Source organism: Daktulosphaira vitifoliae, unplaced genomic scaffold, assembly GCF_025091365.1.
Source record: "Daktulosphaira vitifoliae isolate Bord-2020 unplaced genomic scaffold, ASM2509136v1 Scaffold_5, whole genome shotgun sequence".
Lineage (NCBI taxonomy): Eukaryota > Metazoa > Arthropoda > Insecta > Hemiptera > Phylloxeridae > Daktulosphaira > Daktulosphaira vitifoliae.
This window is the reverse complement of record NW_026099576.1, coordinates 5554642-5572276: the sequence shown is the minus strand read 5'-3', so window position 1 is coordinate 5572276 and position 17635 is coordinate 5554642. Positions and strand designations below refer to the sequence as shown.

The window sequence follows — 17635 nt, the reverse complement described above, 5'->3', positions numbered from 1 at the left end:
TTTGTTACTCTATATTAATTTTTTTTATTTGTATGGATTTATAATACTTATATTTAAATTATAATTATATAATTAAAAAAGAAAAATCATATTTTATAATACTTTTGACATTTAGGGTGATTCAGGTGGTCCAATGATGTGGCCTAATGGAAAACAATATTACTTGCTTGGTGTTGTATCATTTGGTTTTAGATGTGCAGAACCAGAATTTCCTGGAGTATACACTAGAGTATCTCATTTTATAGAATGGATTATAGAAAATATGAACAATAGTTGAAATGGACAATTTGGTAAAACTATTTAAATTATCAAACTACATGATTTTTTGATCTTATACTTTCTATTTATAAAAAGTTTCATGTAAGCTACAACATAGAAAAACTTTTGACACTGGAATGTCTGAGTGAAATTTAGATATTTCAGCACTTACTCTAATGATTAGTTATTTTATCCAGGAAAATAACCATGTTGATACTCATATACTGAACAGTATTTTAACTTACTATTTCTATTTTCTATTTTATTTAACAATTTTTTTTTTTTTAATTCCATTATTTAATTTTAATATATATATATACATATAATGTAGAATTTTTTTTTTATTAAATTTTTATATTTGTATGTAACTAACCTTGTATTTTAACAAATATATTGAAATATGAATAAAAATAGTTATTTTTGTATAACCCAATGTAGACAAATATTTTTAATTAGATACTGATATTGAATTTATATAAAAATAACTAAATTATCCATTAAAACTCATTTTAAACATTCTTCTTTCAACAAAATCATAGATTATAATTATTTTAATAGATTTATTTATTTTTAAAATAAAAACATTGAATTAAATTAAAAATAACTAATAGAACAGTGTTTTTTAATTATTACATTAAAAAATTGATCATTGGAAAATAAAATAATAATTAATATTTTAATGAACTATGGTTTTAATCATGTGATTGACTTGTAATTCCTATAAACTGTATCAGTTTAACCTTTGACTATGAAAGTAAAACATTGATATTATAACTTTTATCTTTACATTAGTTTTCAACATTCAGTTGCATTCTAATTGTGGAATATTGTTTTTGTGTATTCATTTTTCTAAGACTTTCAAATTAATTTACTGTCATTTTTGATAGAAAATGGTTTTGAAAAATGTAGTTATTAAAAAATAACTAATTATTCAGTTAAATATTAAAAGTGTAATAATATATTAGAGGAATCCTTTTTTGTAACAATAGTTACATTTAGGTTTTAAATTTGTTAACAATAGTATAAGAATAATATAATCTTATTTTGTTATGGCAAATATTCGATGTTTGGTTTTGTTGATATTCATAGTACATTTGTCAAATAGTAATAAAGGTGAGAAATTAAACATCCAATAAATATGTGAATATTTTTTAATTTTTTTATTAAGTCACTTCTAAATATTATCTGACATTAGAGTTAAGACTTGTTAATTTGAAGTTAACCGCGTTTCAAAGTGAACACAGCAATCGTAGACCATTTATCAATTTACTAATTTTAATGAATCTAATAAATGACTAAAAAGCAATATAATTTACATAATAGGTACATGTCCTGGTGTTTGCGTAGCCGAAAGAATTATCGAGTATTGTGAAGCTTTTTTAAATGTATCTGAAATATGTACGAATAACCTTAAATGCTGTGTACCCAAAGAAACATTCGCAAAACACGAAAATTTGATTATTTTAAATAGAAACTCTTCGGCATATAACGCGACCATAGATGATCGTTCAATTTGTCCTGGTCCGTGCATTTTTCCATACTTGTCTTTTATGTGTTTTAGTGAGTTTGATTTTTAGATATAATCAGTGGCGCTACCAAATAATAATTTTGAAAGAGAGATTACTTATTTTTAATGTTTTACTCTGAATCGGTATTTAAGATAACTCGAATGAACAAAAAATGGTTATGACTGTTAAAATATTCAATCGTTACAAGTTATTTTTGGGGGGAGTTACATTCCGTAAAAACTCTCAAGTTGCGCCACTGGAAATAACTTTGAATTTATATTTAAAAAGTGATCAATAAGAATATAATTAAGAAATCAAATATTTACCTAGGAAACGCTGAGATTACAAGTGTATTCAAATGTCAGAATTCGGAAACACAGTGTTGTGCATCTAAAACATTGATACGAAATGCAATTGAACAATAATAGGATCGTAGTTCCTGACAACAAAACAGACAACTTTAATTTAAATTTTATAATTGGGAATGCACTAAAACACTTCATAAACGTACACTTTATTACAGTTATTTCAAATTATGTAATTAAGAGAATAAAATGATAATTTATGTAAATATATATGTGTACAATTAACATACCTATGCTCTTATTACCATTCGTTACATATTCAAAGAACCGATAGTGGTGCTCATTGATTCATAGTGTTCGCGTCTTGCAAATGCTTAATTTTTCATCTCCTTTAAACGTAAAAACGGTAGCACAGTGGGGTCACGGCACAGTATGGAGGTGGCATAGATGGACAAGTATAGATGATATCTGACAGTGATTAAAATCCATAGACGCCGGAACAATGGGGGCAACTGCCCCCACGGGAAAAATTCTGTGAGGGTATAGCCTTCACGGACAGTTTCCTTCATCTGTATTTGTCGCTGTGCTCAGCCCCCGCGGTTCAAAAATTATTCCGGTGCCACTGTTAAAATCACTATCATAAGAAACGCTTCGATGCAAATCTGTAGATAGTGTTTAATTCTAAGAAATTGGTGCATAATTACAAAAGTAACATCAACTCCTATTTCCTAAATTATATCCTGATTAGTGATCCTTTGATTTAAAAATATAATATATGAATAAATACTAATTATAGAAATTAAATTTAGTATGAAATTGATATTCAATAATTTAATATAGTAATTTTTACGGAGATATTATAAAAATAATAAAGTAGTTGTATATTTAATTACTTTTAACGCGTATAAAAATTGAAAGGGCTTGATGCAATACTTCTCAATAAAAAATGTTTGTGATTTATAATAAAGTTATAAGTTTTATACACTGGACTACAAGGAACTTTCATCAGAAACAAAAATATACTTTTCTAAATCAACTTTTTGCGATGTTTTAAATGTGTAATTAGACTTTTTCTATCACTTCTAAGTTTTAATATTAATTATATTATTAAAAAATAAGTATTTAAATATAAAAAAATTATAAAATAATTATTATATAAAAAAAAATTGTTTTAAATTAATACTGATTTTGATTATTAATATGTTAAAAATAAGGAAAATGACATATTTAACCTATTTTTTTAATCCTTTAAAGTTGATTTTTGTGAAAGTTTATAGTAAAAAAAAATTTATTTATTATCATAACTTTTAGCTCAATTTGCAAGTTTGAAATTGACATCATTAAATAGGAAATTTTATAAGAATTAAAAAAATTGTATCGTTAAGATTAATATGCAGTCAGAAAGTTTAAAAATTATTATTTCTTGTAAGTTTATCATCAGAAAAGCTCAATATTTTTTTGGATTTTTATCGTAATAGATAACAAATAAAAATAATAGTAATCATTTTCTAGTAACCTTTGGTGTTTAAAAAGATTCTACAGTTGAAATATGAACTGAATTAATATTAATGATTTACTTTAACTAAAATAACTAATTAAAAAAAAGTTGTTAAAAAGATCTAAAAATGCATTGTTAATTCAGGAAAAACTAACAATCATTTTTTTTAGAAATGATTTATATAAAAACATGTTACCAAAAAAATTGGAACATTATAGTCTAGTAATATCACACACAAATAGAGTAAAAAATTTATTTAAATTACAAAGTAAAATAATATAATTTTGTAATTGAAACCTATCATATCGAACTTGATTCGTCAATAAATACTTTGAAAACATTATAAATGAATGATTTTAATTGTCTGTATGGAGAACATGGTATAAGTAACTGTTTAATTGATAAATCAAAATTTTTTTCAATTTTTGAGGGTAATATCTTCAACTAGATACGAATTGTAATCATTTGACATATCGTTGAAAAAAGTAGGTCAAGTTATAGTAGAGAAAATAAACGATAGGCGCAAAAAAATACCTTCTCAGCTTTGCATCGAAGTTAAAACCTAAAATATAGTAAAATAATTTTAATATGAATCAGAAATTTCTTCTTGCGAGGGGCGACAACAATGATGGGATCCTTGATCTTTATTGAAGTTATTGAATCTAAATGAGATAAAAAACAAATGATTTGAAAATTTGTTCTAACTTAAAAATAATTAAGAAAAAAATGAAAAAAATTCCTTGCCAACACGAGTTGGAACCTTGTACCCCAAGCGCCTAAGACACAAGTGTTACGAAAAAAATGTAAGTAAGTATTCTTGCATTTATATTGTATACAGCCATCATCCCCTCTTGGGGGGTGCGATTGTGCACCCTAAACAATGTTTCCAATGAAATAATATTACGTGTGAAAATGCAAGTAACAACAAACAATTATCTTAATCCATAAGAGCAGGTAAAATGGAAGAATAATTGGAATTAATCTTTATTTTTTATTTAATATTAATACTATTTGTGTTTTAAGAGTGTTCGGAACGTTCAATGTGTAATAAAGTTAACAATCATTAAAAAAATGAATACGTTTATTGAAATTGTTGTTATATGAATAGTTTACCTACAGTCTATATAATTATCTGTTAATATAAATGATTCAAATAAATTTATTTCTCTACAAAAAAGATATAACAGTCATACCTTCAGTGGTATAATTGAGGTTTGTTTTAGGAGTGCATATAATTAAGAAAAATTTTCACTACCCTAAACCCTCCTCCAGAAAATTGTATCATCGTCTAATTTTTTTTGGAGGAAATTATACGCTTAACTTACTCTTAATTACGCCCCCGGATACCTTAGAATGAAATATTACATATTCATTTCTAAGTAGAGTGTGCACGGTTATTATTGAAATTCATTATAAATGAAAGAAAATAATTATAAATCTACAAAACGATTACACTACTATTGAATCGCTTATGAGATTCTGAGTAATTTTTAAGAAATTCAAAAAATCAAAAATTTTAAAAATTGAAAAAATTTCCCTCGTTCCCCATAAATGAATATGTTTACCGTCTAAAGCGCCTATGCAACGTACAAAGTTAGCATAGTTTTCAAAACTCAAAGCAATTTCTATCCACTTTTGATGATTTGGCAATGGCATAACTTCAAATTTTAGTTCTCACAATTCTTTGCATACATCTTATACTATTTTATTAATAGCACATATTTCCATACTATGAAGGTCTATGAATAAGGTACCCGATGCTAAGTATCTACAAATAAAAGTATACGAGTTAATTAAAATATTACGTCAGTATTTATTCAAAAAAAGTTAGTGATCTTTTTGTGGAAGTACAAATACAGCTAGGTGAGGTAAGATATAGTGTTATTATAACGATAAATTCAAAATGTGAATTTTCAAATTTAGTTAATTTTTTTTAAATAAAAAAAATTTACTTTTATTACACCCTTAATATTTTTCTATAAAAAAACATCCACTCCCTGTGATTACATTGATAATTATCATGTAGTTAATATAAAATTAGCCGCTTAAATAATTCATTCTAAGTAGAGTTTGTGAACAATGTATGTTTGGATATCGATATTGTACCAAATGTCAGCGATATTATAAAAATCAGACTATAAAATCATCTTCTTCATCATTATCATCTAATAGAGATTTGATTTTTTTTTTTGATCTCAAAAACTACATCTTATTTTTCAAATTAAGTTTTAACCAATTGTTACTGTCTTCTTTTTCCTCGCCTTAATCTCAAATACTTGGGGTCGGCCACCCTTATCCCAAACTTCCACTTGACACAATCACCCACATCAGCCGTTCTCATATCGCATTCAATAACATCCCTCCTTCTCTCTTTTGGTCTTCCTCGACCTCTTCTTCCTTCGACATTAATTTCTATAACTGTTCTTACAGCCTCCGAATCCTCTCTCCTCATAACATGACCAAACCAAAGTCTATTTTCTCTTATCTTATCTACGATTGACGCTACACCTATACTATTTTAGTTCTATATTATTTTTACCTATTTTGTCATTACAAATCTATTAAAATGTATTATCAAAAATGGGATGGGTTTGAATTTGCTATTGATTCACTTTTGTTTTAGGGTGATACTTCTGGGGATTACAAACGCTTGTTATTAGCTCTTGTTCGTCAATAATGCTTTGAAATATGCATGATGTTTAACTAGATAATCTAGATTTAACTAGATAAGATGTTCAAAAGCACGTCAGAATCCTTGTACCATCATATTTGAGTTCATGTAAATTATATTAATTTGTTATTATTAAATTTGTTTGAGTTATTTTGTTAAGATTATTTTATTTTAACTAGTTAAATAAAGCAGTAGTAGAAAACGCTCTTTTTTAGGCATATTTTATCAATGATTGCCCATTATACATTTATTACACGAAGTTGTGATCGTCATATCGACTTTTCTTTATTGTATAAATACTATTCTCAAAAGATATTAATATTGTTCAAAGTATACTTTGATGAAATGTCATACATCATACAAACTTTAAATTACATGAATTGAAAAACATAATATATTAAGTGAACAAATCAATGTTATACGCAAGTCTATCTTAAAAAAAAAAGAAAGTATTTAAAATCAGTTGTGCAAACAATTGTTGCTGTTTATTTAATTATTCTGAACTATCTATCTCTAAATCTGTTCATACCTTACTTTGTTCGTGTTTCGTTAAAAATACAAATAATAACAATGTTATAATAATAAAAAATCTAATCTAAGAATAGAATTTTGTATGAATAAATGACATTTTTCGTCTTATCTTAATTTTATATTTAATAATATATTTTAATATCAAAAATGTCAACAAGATAATCACAAACTATGTTTAGCCTAATATCAAATAATATATATTTTAAAACAAAGTGGTTAAAATTCAAATTGTTTTTTATAAAAATATTTTTTTGATTATCGCGATATCGTGGAAAAACAAAAAAAGTCGGCTATATCGATATCGTTGATGAACCTTAATTTTAAGTAATATTTTTAAATTTCTTTCACAATCTTTCTGTCGGTGAAATAGGTACGCAAAAGTTACTATTTACGGTTACCTTTTCTAATTTTGAAAATAGTTCACCAAATGCTTTCTCGACATTCTGAAATAATTAAAAAAATTCACATCATGTTCTCTTAATTCAGAAAAAAGGGTTGCCAAAGCGTCTTTTAGAAGCTTTAGAACAAACATTGGGTGAATTCAAAATCAACTAGTTTTTTTATTTTTGAAAATCTTTTTTTTCCATAATATGTATGTAGGCTGCACAAATCAAACATCTTTTCACTTGGACATTCATTTCGAAAATAAATAGAAAATGCTACAGCAAAAAAGGTGGTAAAGTATAAAACAAAAATAAAAACACCGCGCGTATCATACGCGCTAATGCGAAACAGACCAAAGGTATGATATTAGAAATTAATTTTTCTCGTAGTATAGATCAAAAAAATTATTATTGTTGAAAAAAAAAATGATAAACTCTTAAATTTTTAAAGTTATTTCGTGAAAAGTAATTAAGAATCACTTGTATTTAACAAAGCTTCTGATTCGTATTTTTCATTGTAGAGGTTTCAATTCTTCTAATTTCCATATAACTGTATCTCCACAAATAATTTTAATATAAAACTCGTTTATGTACTGATGTACGTAGAAAATATATCAAAATCTAACAAAAAACTATTTTCTCAATAAAATTAAATTGTTCGTGTTTTTCTTTAATTTTGGCTACAATATTGTATGGCAACAGATAAAATTGATCGATATAAAATTGATGATTAACTTAAACAATTCACAAAATATACGGTACCGTGTCATACTCCTGAACATTTAAAATTTCACTGTATATTTACATAAAATTTAGTTATGAACTCTTCAACTATTAAAAAAAACAATTTTTGCTTCCTTAAAATTTACTATTGAACACTTAGTAACACTATGGACAAGGTTTTCTAGTATGTAAAAATGAACTTATTTTTATACAGCTGATTTAACCAGATACCTTTGATGGTATTATAAATGATTTATATAAACTAGTTTTATCTTAGACAAATAAATACCTTCAATCAATCATATTAAGATCACATTGGTTTTAACAAGCAAATTGTTATAGAAATAGTTCTAATTACACGTCTTAAGATTTATATTTAACTTAGTATATAATGTTTCCAATTAATATATTATTTTTTTTAGTGTACATAATACATATAATTGAGCCTAATGACTATATGAATCAAAAGGAGAGTAAGAGTGATAAACAAAAACTTATATAATTATTGGTGATTATTACTATATTTTTTAAACTTATTTTTTTTTTTGTGGTCGTTATTTTAGATGAGTTATGTCAAGTGCTTTTTCAATCAAATAAAAACTTTACTTGTGAAAGAATTGACCAGTGTCCAATTGATAGATTTGTAGGAGTAGACAATCATATGTATCCACGGATTTGTAGATTTCACGGTCGAACTCCAGTCGTTTGTTGTCCTGCGTCAAACAGAGAAACAGAAGATAATACTGCTATCAAAAGTAAATTGCGAATTTATATGAAATATGAAATATATTCATTCAAAATGTTGATGATAGAATGTAAAGAATATAATTCCATGATGACTAATAATAGTAGCTGGATCAAATTTAAGAATTGCCCGGCTAAATATCTTAAAAATAAACTTAGTATTGTTGGTGGTACATCAGCTAAATCATCAGAGTTTCCTCATATGGTATGTACAATTTTGTTACATATAAATGCATGTAATAAATATCTAAGCGTATTAAATTACGTATAATATTTATAAAATATTTAAAAAATAATAGGTATGCGATACAATTGTATAAGTAAATTACACTAGTTAGAATCGAAAAAATAAGCACTATTTCTTCATAAAATAATATAATATATTATGATTGTAATATTATTACTAATTATTGCATAAAGATAATTTTGATTATACTTTTTTTTTTGTAGAGTGAAGAAGAAATAATGGGATTTATAATTTTTTTTTATATTGATTATTAGGTCCTTTTAGGATTTGGGGAACGATTTGAAAATGTTGAATGGTCTTGTGGAGGGTCTTTAATTAGTGATCGTTATATTCTTTCAGCAGCACATTGCTCTAAACAAAGATTTAAGTAATTTTTTTTATTTTTATACTTTAAATAATTGTAAATTAAATTAATGCTTATATTTAAACAAAAATTATTTTTGTTCAATTAAAAAAACAGAGGTTCAGTTAAATGGGCTTTAATGGGTGATCACGATTTAGCAACTAATCAGGAGAACGAAGATCCCCAAATTCGAGAAATTATAAGTCTGACTGTTCATCCAGATTACAAGGCTCCTTCTCTTTACAATGATATTGGATTATATCTATTGAATTCATCTGTCGATTTTAATAAATTTATTTTTCCAGTATGTTTAAATACAAAACCAGATTTTGCAGTAGATCATGCTACAGCAATTGGTTGGGGAAGAATTGATTCAGGTTAGTACAAAAATGAATATTTTTAATTCAATACTAAAACTCAAAAATTAAAATATAATATAATTAAACACTAAATTATGCTCATTCGTCTATTAATAAAGATTTTTCATTTCTACGAATTTTTGATAATTATTTATTTTTTTATTAAAGGGCTCCATAGATGAAGCTTAAAATATTTTTCGGTAAAAAATCATAATTTATTTTAAAAGTGGGGATTATTAGTGATAGTCAAATGGGAGGGAATCAGGGGATAGATATCCTCCCAACTTCCTCCTGATAATAATAATCAAATTCAAATAGCAGTGACGGTAAAATGAGGGGATTAGGAGGATAGATCCCCCAATAGTATAACCTTCTTGTTATTTTTGTACAATTTTCATTATATATATTTTATATTTTGAAAATTTATATATACATTTAGTCAATTAAAAAGTTATTGAGCATGACTAATCTGAACAATTTGGTAGTTTAAAAGTTAAGTCTTCATTATCATTATTACGTAGGTAAATTCAACGGAATACTATTCTAAAATAAATTTAATATTTTAAATAAGCTTTTTATGAAAAATACTATTTATATATATATATATCCAATAGTTCACAATTTATGAAACCGGAATCGAGACCTTCATCATATTGTTTTGCCTCATCTCTTCTCCCTCAAAATTACAGTTTATTAACTGGACTGTTAATGTGTCTATGAAAGCCTCCACAACTTCCATGTAGATTACGCCAATAATAGAACTCTAAATCGGTACACGACTGGAAAAAAAATTAACTCTTTAATGCGTTATCTTGTTTATTTATTTATAATCAATAGCTAGCCTCGGATCTAAAAGAAATTTGTTGGTGGTGGTTGTGGTAGTGGTGGAGGGGGGAATTTCGCTATTTTTGTTAAAGAGTTGTTTTTCAAAAAGAGGATTTTTTTTTAGAAAATAATTCTAATGTTTGGAATATTCACGCATGTGAACAGCTAATTTAAATTTTATATTTTTGTAAAATAGGATTAGTCACATAGATGGTTTAATTTATAGTAAAAAATAAAATACTTTTATGTATTTAAAATTAATAATTTACATGCATAAATAAATAAAATCTCTTTTTATCAAAACTTATAGCTGGTCCAACAAGTAATATTCTGATGAAAGTTGCATTACAAATAGTTAAACCAAGTGATTGTAACCAAAGTTACTCCAATATAATAGGTAATAAGCTTTTATTTGGTATAAATTCAGATAGTCAAATCTGTGCTGGAGAAAAAAAAGGAGGAAAAGACACTTGTCAGGTTTGTAAATGAAACTCAATACAGTTAGTGAAAGTCAAGATAATATTTTTAATTTATATATCGCAATTTTAAATAGATTTATAAACAGTTATATTTTATAAACTGATAGCGTGATTAGCTTTAATTAAAACAAAAAATTGGAGTTAATTTTCCTTTTGGAATAATCCACCAATTTCTTAAAATAAAACACTATCTATAGGTTTGCATCGAAGCATTTCTTATGATTGTGATTTTAATCACTGTCAGATATCATCTATACTAGTCCCAACTGTGCTACGCTCACACTGTACCGCAACTCCACTGTGCTACCGTTTTGTTATATACATTTAGGGTGGCTTTTATTTTATAAACTTTCATTGATCGATCTCCGTGCTCGCCAGTTTTTTTCGTTATTATATGAAAGTTATTTGGGTAAAATTTGGTTTTCATAACTTACCCTCTTCTGGTACCGAATCAGGGTTGAAAATTCGCTCAAAAGGGTAATTTTTCAGTTTTTGATCATTATTTGTAAAATTAACACACTTAGCGTAAAAATGTATAGAATATAAATTATAAATTTTAATATTTTCTTTAAAAAAAGTATTTACAACAATTTTTTTTAAAAGAAATGTTTATTGGGTTTAACAATTTTAAAACGAATAATTATTAAGTTACAATCATTTTAATACGNTTTTATTTGGTATAAATTCAGATAGTCAAATCTGTGCTGGAGAAAAAAAAGGAGGAAAAGACACTTGTCAGGTTTGTAAATGAAACTCAATACAGTTAGTGAAAGTCAAGATAATATTTTTAATTTATATATCGCAATTTTAAATAGATTTATAAACAGTTATATTTTATAAACTGATAGCGTGATTAGCTTTAATTAAAACAAAAAATTGGAGTTAATTTTCCTTTTGGAATAATCCACCAATTTCTTAAAATAAAACACTATCTATAGGTTTGCATCGAAGCATTTCTTATGATTGTGATTTTAATCACTGTCAGATATCATCTATACTAGTCCCAACTGTGCTACGCTCACACTGTACCGCAACTCCACTGTGCTACCGTTTTGTTATATACATTTAGGGTGGCTTTTATTTTATAAACTTTCATTGATCGATCTCCGTGCTCGCCAGTTTTTTCGTTATTATATGAAAGTTATTTGGGTAAAATTTGGTTTTCATAACTTACCCTCTTCTGGTACCGAATCGGGGTTGAAAATTCGCTCAAAAGGGTAATTTTTCAGTTTTTGATCATTATTTGTAAAATTAACACACTTAGCGTAAAAATGTATAGAATATAAATTATAAATTTTAATATTTTCTTTAAAAAAAGTATTTACAACAATTTTTTTTAAAAGAAATGTTTATTGGGTTTAACAATTTTAAAACGAATAATTATTAAGTTACAATCATTTTAATACGTAAAGTGTAAGTGGGTGTGTAGCGCAAACTAAAATTATATGTAACGCGAATTGGTACAGCTTATATTGGTGTATATTTATAAAGTATACTCAACCTGCGATATACCCACTCAACATATAAAATGTTTATAACTCAATAATTGATTTTGCTAACATTTTTATTGTAAATTAGTTTGTAAGAAAAACTCTAAAAACATGTATTTTTAAATTTTTAAGTACTTAAAAAATTAAAATAATAATTGTAAATTGTTTTGTTATTATTAAAGTAAATATTAAAAAATATAGTTCAACGCAGTCTAAAAATGCAAATATTGTTTTTAAAAATTACAGTTAAATGATTATTAGATCAAAAGTTATAAGATTTGTCAGTTAGTTGCACCAACCATTTAAATATATATATATATATACAGGGTGTTCAGTAAGTCAGGAAACGGGTTTCTATTGTTCTCATTGTTACAAACATTGAGACAATAGAAACCCGTTTCCTGACTTACTGAACACCCTGTATAATGTTTTTTTATATTTCATGACTCATAATAATGTGTAAAAATTTAATTAGGGTGATTCTGGAGGTCCTCTATTAATTTCTCATTCGGAATTTGATTGTATGTACTCGCAAGTGGGTATAACTTCATTTGGTAAACTGTGTGGAGAACCGAATGTGCCCGGAGTCTATACAAAAATATCAAAATATATTAATTGGATAGAAAAAGTAGTGTGGCCGACACAATAAATGTGTGTTTTTCACAAGTGAAACTATATGAGTATACATCATACTTAATTGATTTTTAAAAATCAAAATATTAAAATATACATCAAAATCTTTTTAGTATAATTATAAAAACATTATTTATTATATAAAATAAAATAAGAATTTTCTGATTTTCACACAAAAATCATATTTTTTTCTATAACTTTAATGTTTGTTTTTACCTCAAAGATAAGTCCTGAGGATAAGGTATTTTTTTTGAAATGGAGTGTATTACATTAGCTTTAATTTAAGATATATATAAAGATGTCAGGATTTCCGGAAAATTTTCAAAAGTTAAGTTGAAAATATTAACTTTTCATGCAGAAGTCGTTATATTAAATCCCCATACGAGCAGGTCAAAATTTAGATTTAAAAAATATATATATATCAAATAAAAGGGAAATACCTAAGGTATCTATTAAAAGAAAATTTGTTTTGTTTCATTTATTTTTTTAAAAAGTTTTGTGAGTTTTAAGTAAAAAATGTTTAATGTAATAAAATATCAAAAAGTATCGATTTTAAAAATCGTAATTTTCTTGGGAATTTTCCCCATTTACAGGAAAAGAAGAAATTTTTTCCATTTTTTACTGTAATTTCTTCAACTAGATACAATTTGTAATCTTTTGTTGTATCGTTGATATGAATTGACCCAGTGAGAGCTGAGAAAAATGATTCACAGACATACATAAAAAAAAGGCATCATTGTAAAATTAATACCTTCTAAGATTCGCATTGAAGCTACAATATTAATACAAACAAAATTAAAAATGTTTAAAAAACTGTTGTAATTTTTATTCAATCATCATTATTTAAACCATAAACTGCGACAAAAATATTGCAAAAATTGATATTCAAAGTCATAATTTGTTCAATACAAATTATTTATAATTTTATGATAACTGTCACCTTGACTCCTATTATTGAGCCAATTCATTTTGTGCGATTTACCATTCACATAATTTTTTTTATAAAATATTAATAATAAGACAAATGAAGGGAAAAAAATGTTGCTCTATGTTATATTAAAATATTTAAAAATTATATTCAGGTCACTCAAACAATTTATTTAATTTAAAAAAAACACCCCTCCCAATTCCTAGAAGATCACAAACTTCTAAATTGATAACAAATTTAGATTCAGTGATCTCAAAAATATTTACATTCACCCATTGTACTATGTACTTTACATTAATACTATAATATAATATTAATATTTGATTTTGAGGTACATATATTATATGTACCCCAAAAAATACATGATTCATCATGAAGGCCTACGTAAAATCGCGTATCTCGATTTTTTATAATTATTCAAAAGGAAGAAAAAAGTCTATCATTTTTATTTTGCGAATAATGGGAATGTGTTTTTGAATACTCCAATATCTCAATAAAATTTGGATAATTTTTATTCCAAAAACGCATAAAATATATATCTTCATTGTAAGTATTAATTATTGAAAACAAAAATCTCAAAATGTCAAGGTGGCTATTTATAATTATTAATTTAATGAAGTCTAAGTATAATATAAAAAATCACTTCACTATATCTCTTTTAAATAAACTTACATACGGTTTTTATAATTTAAAAAGAATAAGAACACAAGAGGACTAGGTTTCTATTTTTCTTACTATGCTTAATAATCGTTCTTTAAATTCTTCTCAAATTTTTTGAATTTATGAACATTTAGAGTGCTTATAATGCTATGATTTTTTCTTTTTTTTATCACTTGAAGCCCTTAAAAGCTTCTTTAAAAACTATATACGTTTTATTCCACATATTAAAAATTGTGAAAAACACAATTAAAGTATCAATTAGGAATATTAATGACGTATTCATTAATCTCATTAGAATATATTTTAACGATGAAACAAAATTATACCACACCTTCGTGTATCGTTAACCATTGTATGATTTATGATTGATTGCAGTTGGCAACAATAATAATTTCTACTTACCACTAGGCACTGTTGCTATTGATAACACGCCGCTACATTGAGATAACAGTGTCAGTAATAGTTATTTTAATTTGTGTTAACACAACTACTTAATTTATAATGAACACATTATATTACTAGGTGCTTCCTGGGTGGACATTGAATATCAACTGGTGCTACGTTTAGTCAAATACTCGGTACATACTGTGTTTTATATTATCGAGTATTTCTATTACCATTGATAAAAAACACTTGAAATGCTGAATAGAGGTGTTTACAACAATTTACTAGTCTTACGTGGCAGTTGATTTATACAAAATAATTTCGTATTCTGCAAGTTTTAAAAAGTAATTGTATCGAACGGAAGTGTATGAGTAGATAATTATTTGTTACATTTAAAGTATGTTCATTTTCTATCAATCATTTTTTTACCAAAATTACAAAAATTAGTCAAAATAACAGTTTAAATATTGATTAATATTTCTTTTAGTTGTTTTGGTAATGTAAAGTTTGTACATATATTATAATGTGTGGAGTAGAGAATAAAATGGCAGGAACCAAAGCATTAATATTAGTAGGAGGATATGGTACTCGTTTGCGACCATTAACATTAAGTCGTCCTAAACCTTTAGTAGAATTTGCAAACAAACCAATGATTCTACATCAAATTGAAGCACTTGTTACAGTTGGTGTTACTGAGGTAATATTGATAATATTTATTTATTTAAATTTTTCTTAACTAAATGTTTTTTCCTACACTTTGTATGGTTAATTTTATTTGTATTCTATTTATATTAAATAATTTTATTTTCAAAGAAATTTAATAAAACACCATCATAACCTTATAAAATCAGTTGATTTTTATTTTTTAATAGGAATGTTCTAATTTTTAATTGGACATATTTCATTTAATAAAATATGGTTTATAATTGACATATAAATCATAAATTCATAAATACCTATACATATTTAGTATGTGTGGTACATCAATGATTATATGTCTTGAAGCTATTTATATTGTGACATTAGTATTAGTATTTTTAAATTATATAGGTAATTCTTGCAGTATCTTATCGTGCAGAACAAATGGAAAAAGAGATGAGTGATGAAGCAAAAAAATTAGGAGTTCATTTAGAGTTTTCACATGAATCAGAACCACTTGGAACTGCTGGGCCATTGGCATTGGCTAAGAAATTGCTAACAAATGAACAAAATCAGCCTTTCTTTGTTTTAAACTCTGATATAATCTGTGAGTTTCCTTTCAAAGATTTAATCAATTTTCATAAATCTCATGGTCGTGAAGGCACAATTGTTGTGACTAAAGTTGAAGAACCCTCAAAATATGGAGTAATATTGTACAATGAAGAAAGTGGACGAATTGATAGTTTTATTGAAAAACCACAAGAGTTTGTATCAAATAAAATAAATGCGGGCATTTATATATTGAACCCTTCAGTACTAAATAGAATAAAATTGGAACCAACAAGTATTGAAAAAGAAATATTTCCTTTTATGGCACAGGATGGAGAACTTTATGCTTTTAATTTAAAAGGATTTTGGATGGATGTTGGACAACCTAAAGACTTTCTTACTGGTATTTTAGATTTATTAAATGCACTACTAGTACAGCTAATATAAATTAATTATTGTGTTTTAGGAATGTGTATGTATTTAACATCATTGAAAACACGCAAACCATCTATGTTACATACTGGTGAAGGTGTTATAGGCAATGTTTTAGTAGACCCAACAGCACGCATTGGGGAAGGTTGTAAAATTGGTCCTAATGTAACTATTGGGCCAAATGTAATAGTTGAAGACGGTGCATGTTTAAGAAGATGTACAGTACTAGCAGGGGCAACAGTTAAATCACATACTTGGCTAGACTCATGTATAATTGGATGGAGATCAGTTGTTGGTTGCTGGGTACGAATGGAAAACACCACTGTGCTTGGTGAAGATGTTATTGTAAAAGATGAGTTATACATAAATGGTGGCCAAGTACTACCTCATAAGTCAATTAGCAATTCTGTGCCTGATCCTCAGATTATTATGTGATCAATGTTTTAATTCACAAGCTTATTAATTGGAATTAAATATTTATAAATGTATGTATATTATATATGTATCAAATTTTATTGTTGTATTTTTTGAATAGTGAAGGTGCACAAAATAATTCTTATAATATTTATTAATTAATAAATTAAATAAACTTATGTTTTTATAATTATTGTTTTTATAATTTGAATTTTATTTTGTTACTTATAGAATTTACTTATATTTTTTTATAATAGTATTTAATTGTGAAGTATGTTCAATTTTATATAACATGTATATTAAATAGCGTATGTAACTTATATCCTGTTTTTAAATTAGTAATAATATTCTCTCAGGGCATTTTTAAAATTATTTTAAGAAATCTAATTGGTGATTGTTGACTTAGAAACTTGTCAATATTATCTCTTTGGGAATAGTTCTCAATAGGAAATTTAAAAAACACCCAATTTTTGTTCGCACAATTATTTTTAAGTTTATAATCTAGAATCACAACAGTTTAACTGATTTATATGTAATATAATAATTATCAGTCTTTTAGTAACTACTTAAATAAGAACTTTTATAAATATAAATTTATATATCATTATTTTGTATATTAATAACTTCATGGA

General features: G+C 25.7%; 3 protein-coding genes across 8 annotated transcripts in view; all 3 read left to right on the top strand.

Moving 5' to 3' along the window:
* LOC126907389 (venom protease-like) overlaps positions 1-2339 on the top strand; it is a 13931-nt gene extending 11592 nt beyond the window's left edge. Inside the window, exons 8-10 of one of the 6 annotated variants that reach the window (XR_007704500.1) lie at positions 116-290; positions 1582-1818; positions 2097-2339. Coding sequence is in view for 2 of the 6 variants with exons in the window: in XM_050688630.1 (XP_050544587.1) it covers positions 116-277 (162 nt within the window). In the remaining 4 variants the exon portion in view is untranslated. Of the gene's footprint in view, positions 1-115; positions 676-1581; positions 1819-2096 lie in introns of those variants that run through there. The other 5 variants (XR_007704497.1, XM_050688630.1, XR_007704499.1 and 2 more) reach the window with 5 other exon arrangements.
* A 5914-nt stretch (positions 2340-8253) lies between these two features.
* On the top strand, positions 8254-13088 carry LOC126907384 (venom protease-like). The gene is made up of 7 exons (XM_050688616.1): positions 8254-8350; positions 8441-8632; positions 8690-8826; positions 9123-9235; positions 9329-9588; positions 10706-10872; positions 12840-13088. Exons 1-7 carry the CDS (start codon positions 8269-8271, stop codon positions 13011-13013), a joined length of 1125 nt encoding a protein of 374 aa, XP_050544573.1. The 5' UTR covers positions 8254-8268; the 3' UTR covers positions 13014-13088.
* Positions 13089-15086: 1998 nt separating this feature from the next.
* LOC126907390 (mannose-1-phosphate guanyltransferase beta) lies at positions 15087-17075 on the top strand. Its single transcript, XM_050688633.1, has 4 exons — positions 15087-15366; positions 15457-15666; positions 16020-16560; positions 16624-17075. The coding sequence occupies exons 2-4, from the start codon at positions 15493-15495 to the stop codon at positions 17022-17024; spliced, it is 1116 nt and encodes a 371-aa protein (XP_050544590.1). The 5' UTR covers positions 15087-15366; positions 15457-15492; the 3' UTR covers positions 17025-17075.
* Positions 17076-17635: the final 560 nt, after the last annotated feature.

Bases quoted from the DNA above. Each gene is read 5' to 3' on its own strand.
- LOC126907384 (XM_050688616.1), top strand. From the start codon at position 8,269: ATGTTTCCAATTAATATATTATTTTTTTTAGTGTACATAATACATATA. The intron at 8,351-8,440 runs GTAAGAGTGATA...TCGTTATTTTAG, and splicing joins CTATATGAATCAAAAGGAGA to ATGAGTTATGTCAAGTGCTT. The intron at 8,633-8,689 runs GTAAATTGCGAA...TGTTGATGATAG, and splicing joins AGATAATACTGCTATCAAAA to AATGTAAAGAATATAATTCC.
- LOC126907390 (XM_050688633.1), top strand. From the start codon at position 15,493: ATGTGTGGAGTAGAGAATAAAATGGCAGGAACCAAAGCATTAATATTA. The intron at 15,667-16,019 runs GTAATATTGATA...TAAATTATATAG, and splicing joins TTACAGTTGGTGTTACTGAG to GTAATTCTTGCAGTATCTTA. The intron at 16,561-16,623 runs GTATTTTAGATT...ATTGTGTTTTAG, and splicing joins ACCTAAAGACTTTCTTACTG to GAATGTGTATGTATTTAACA.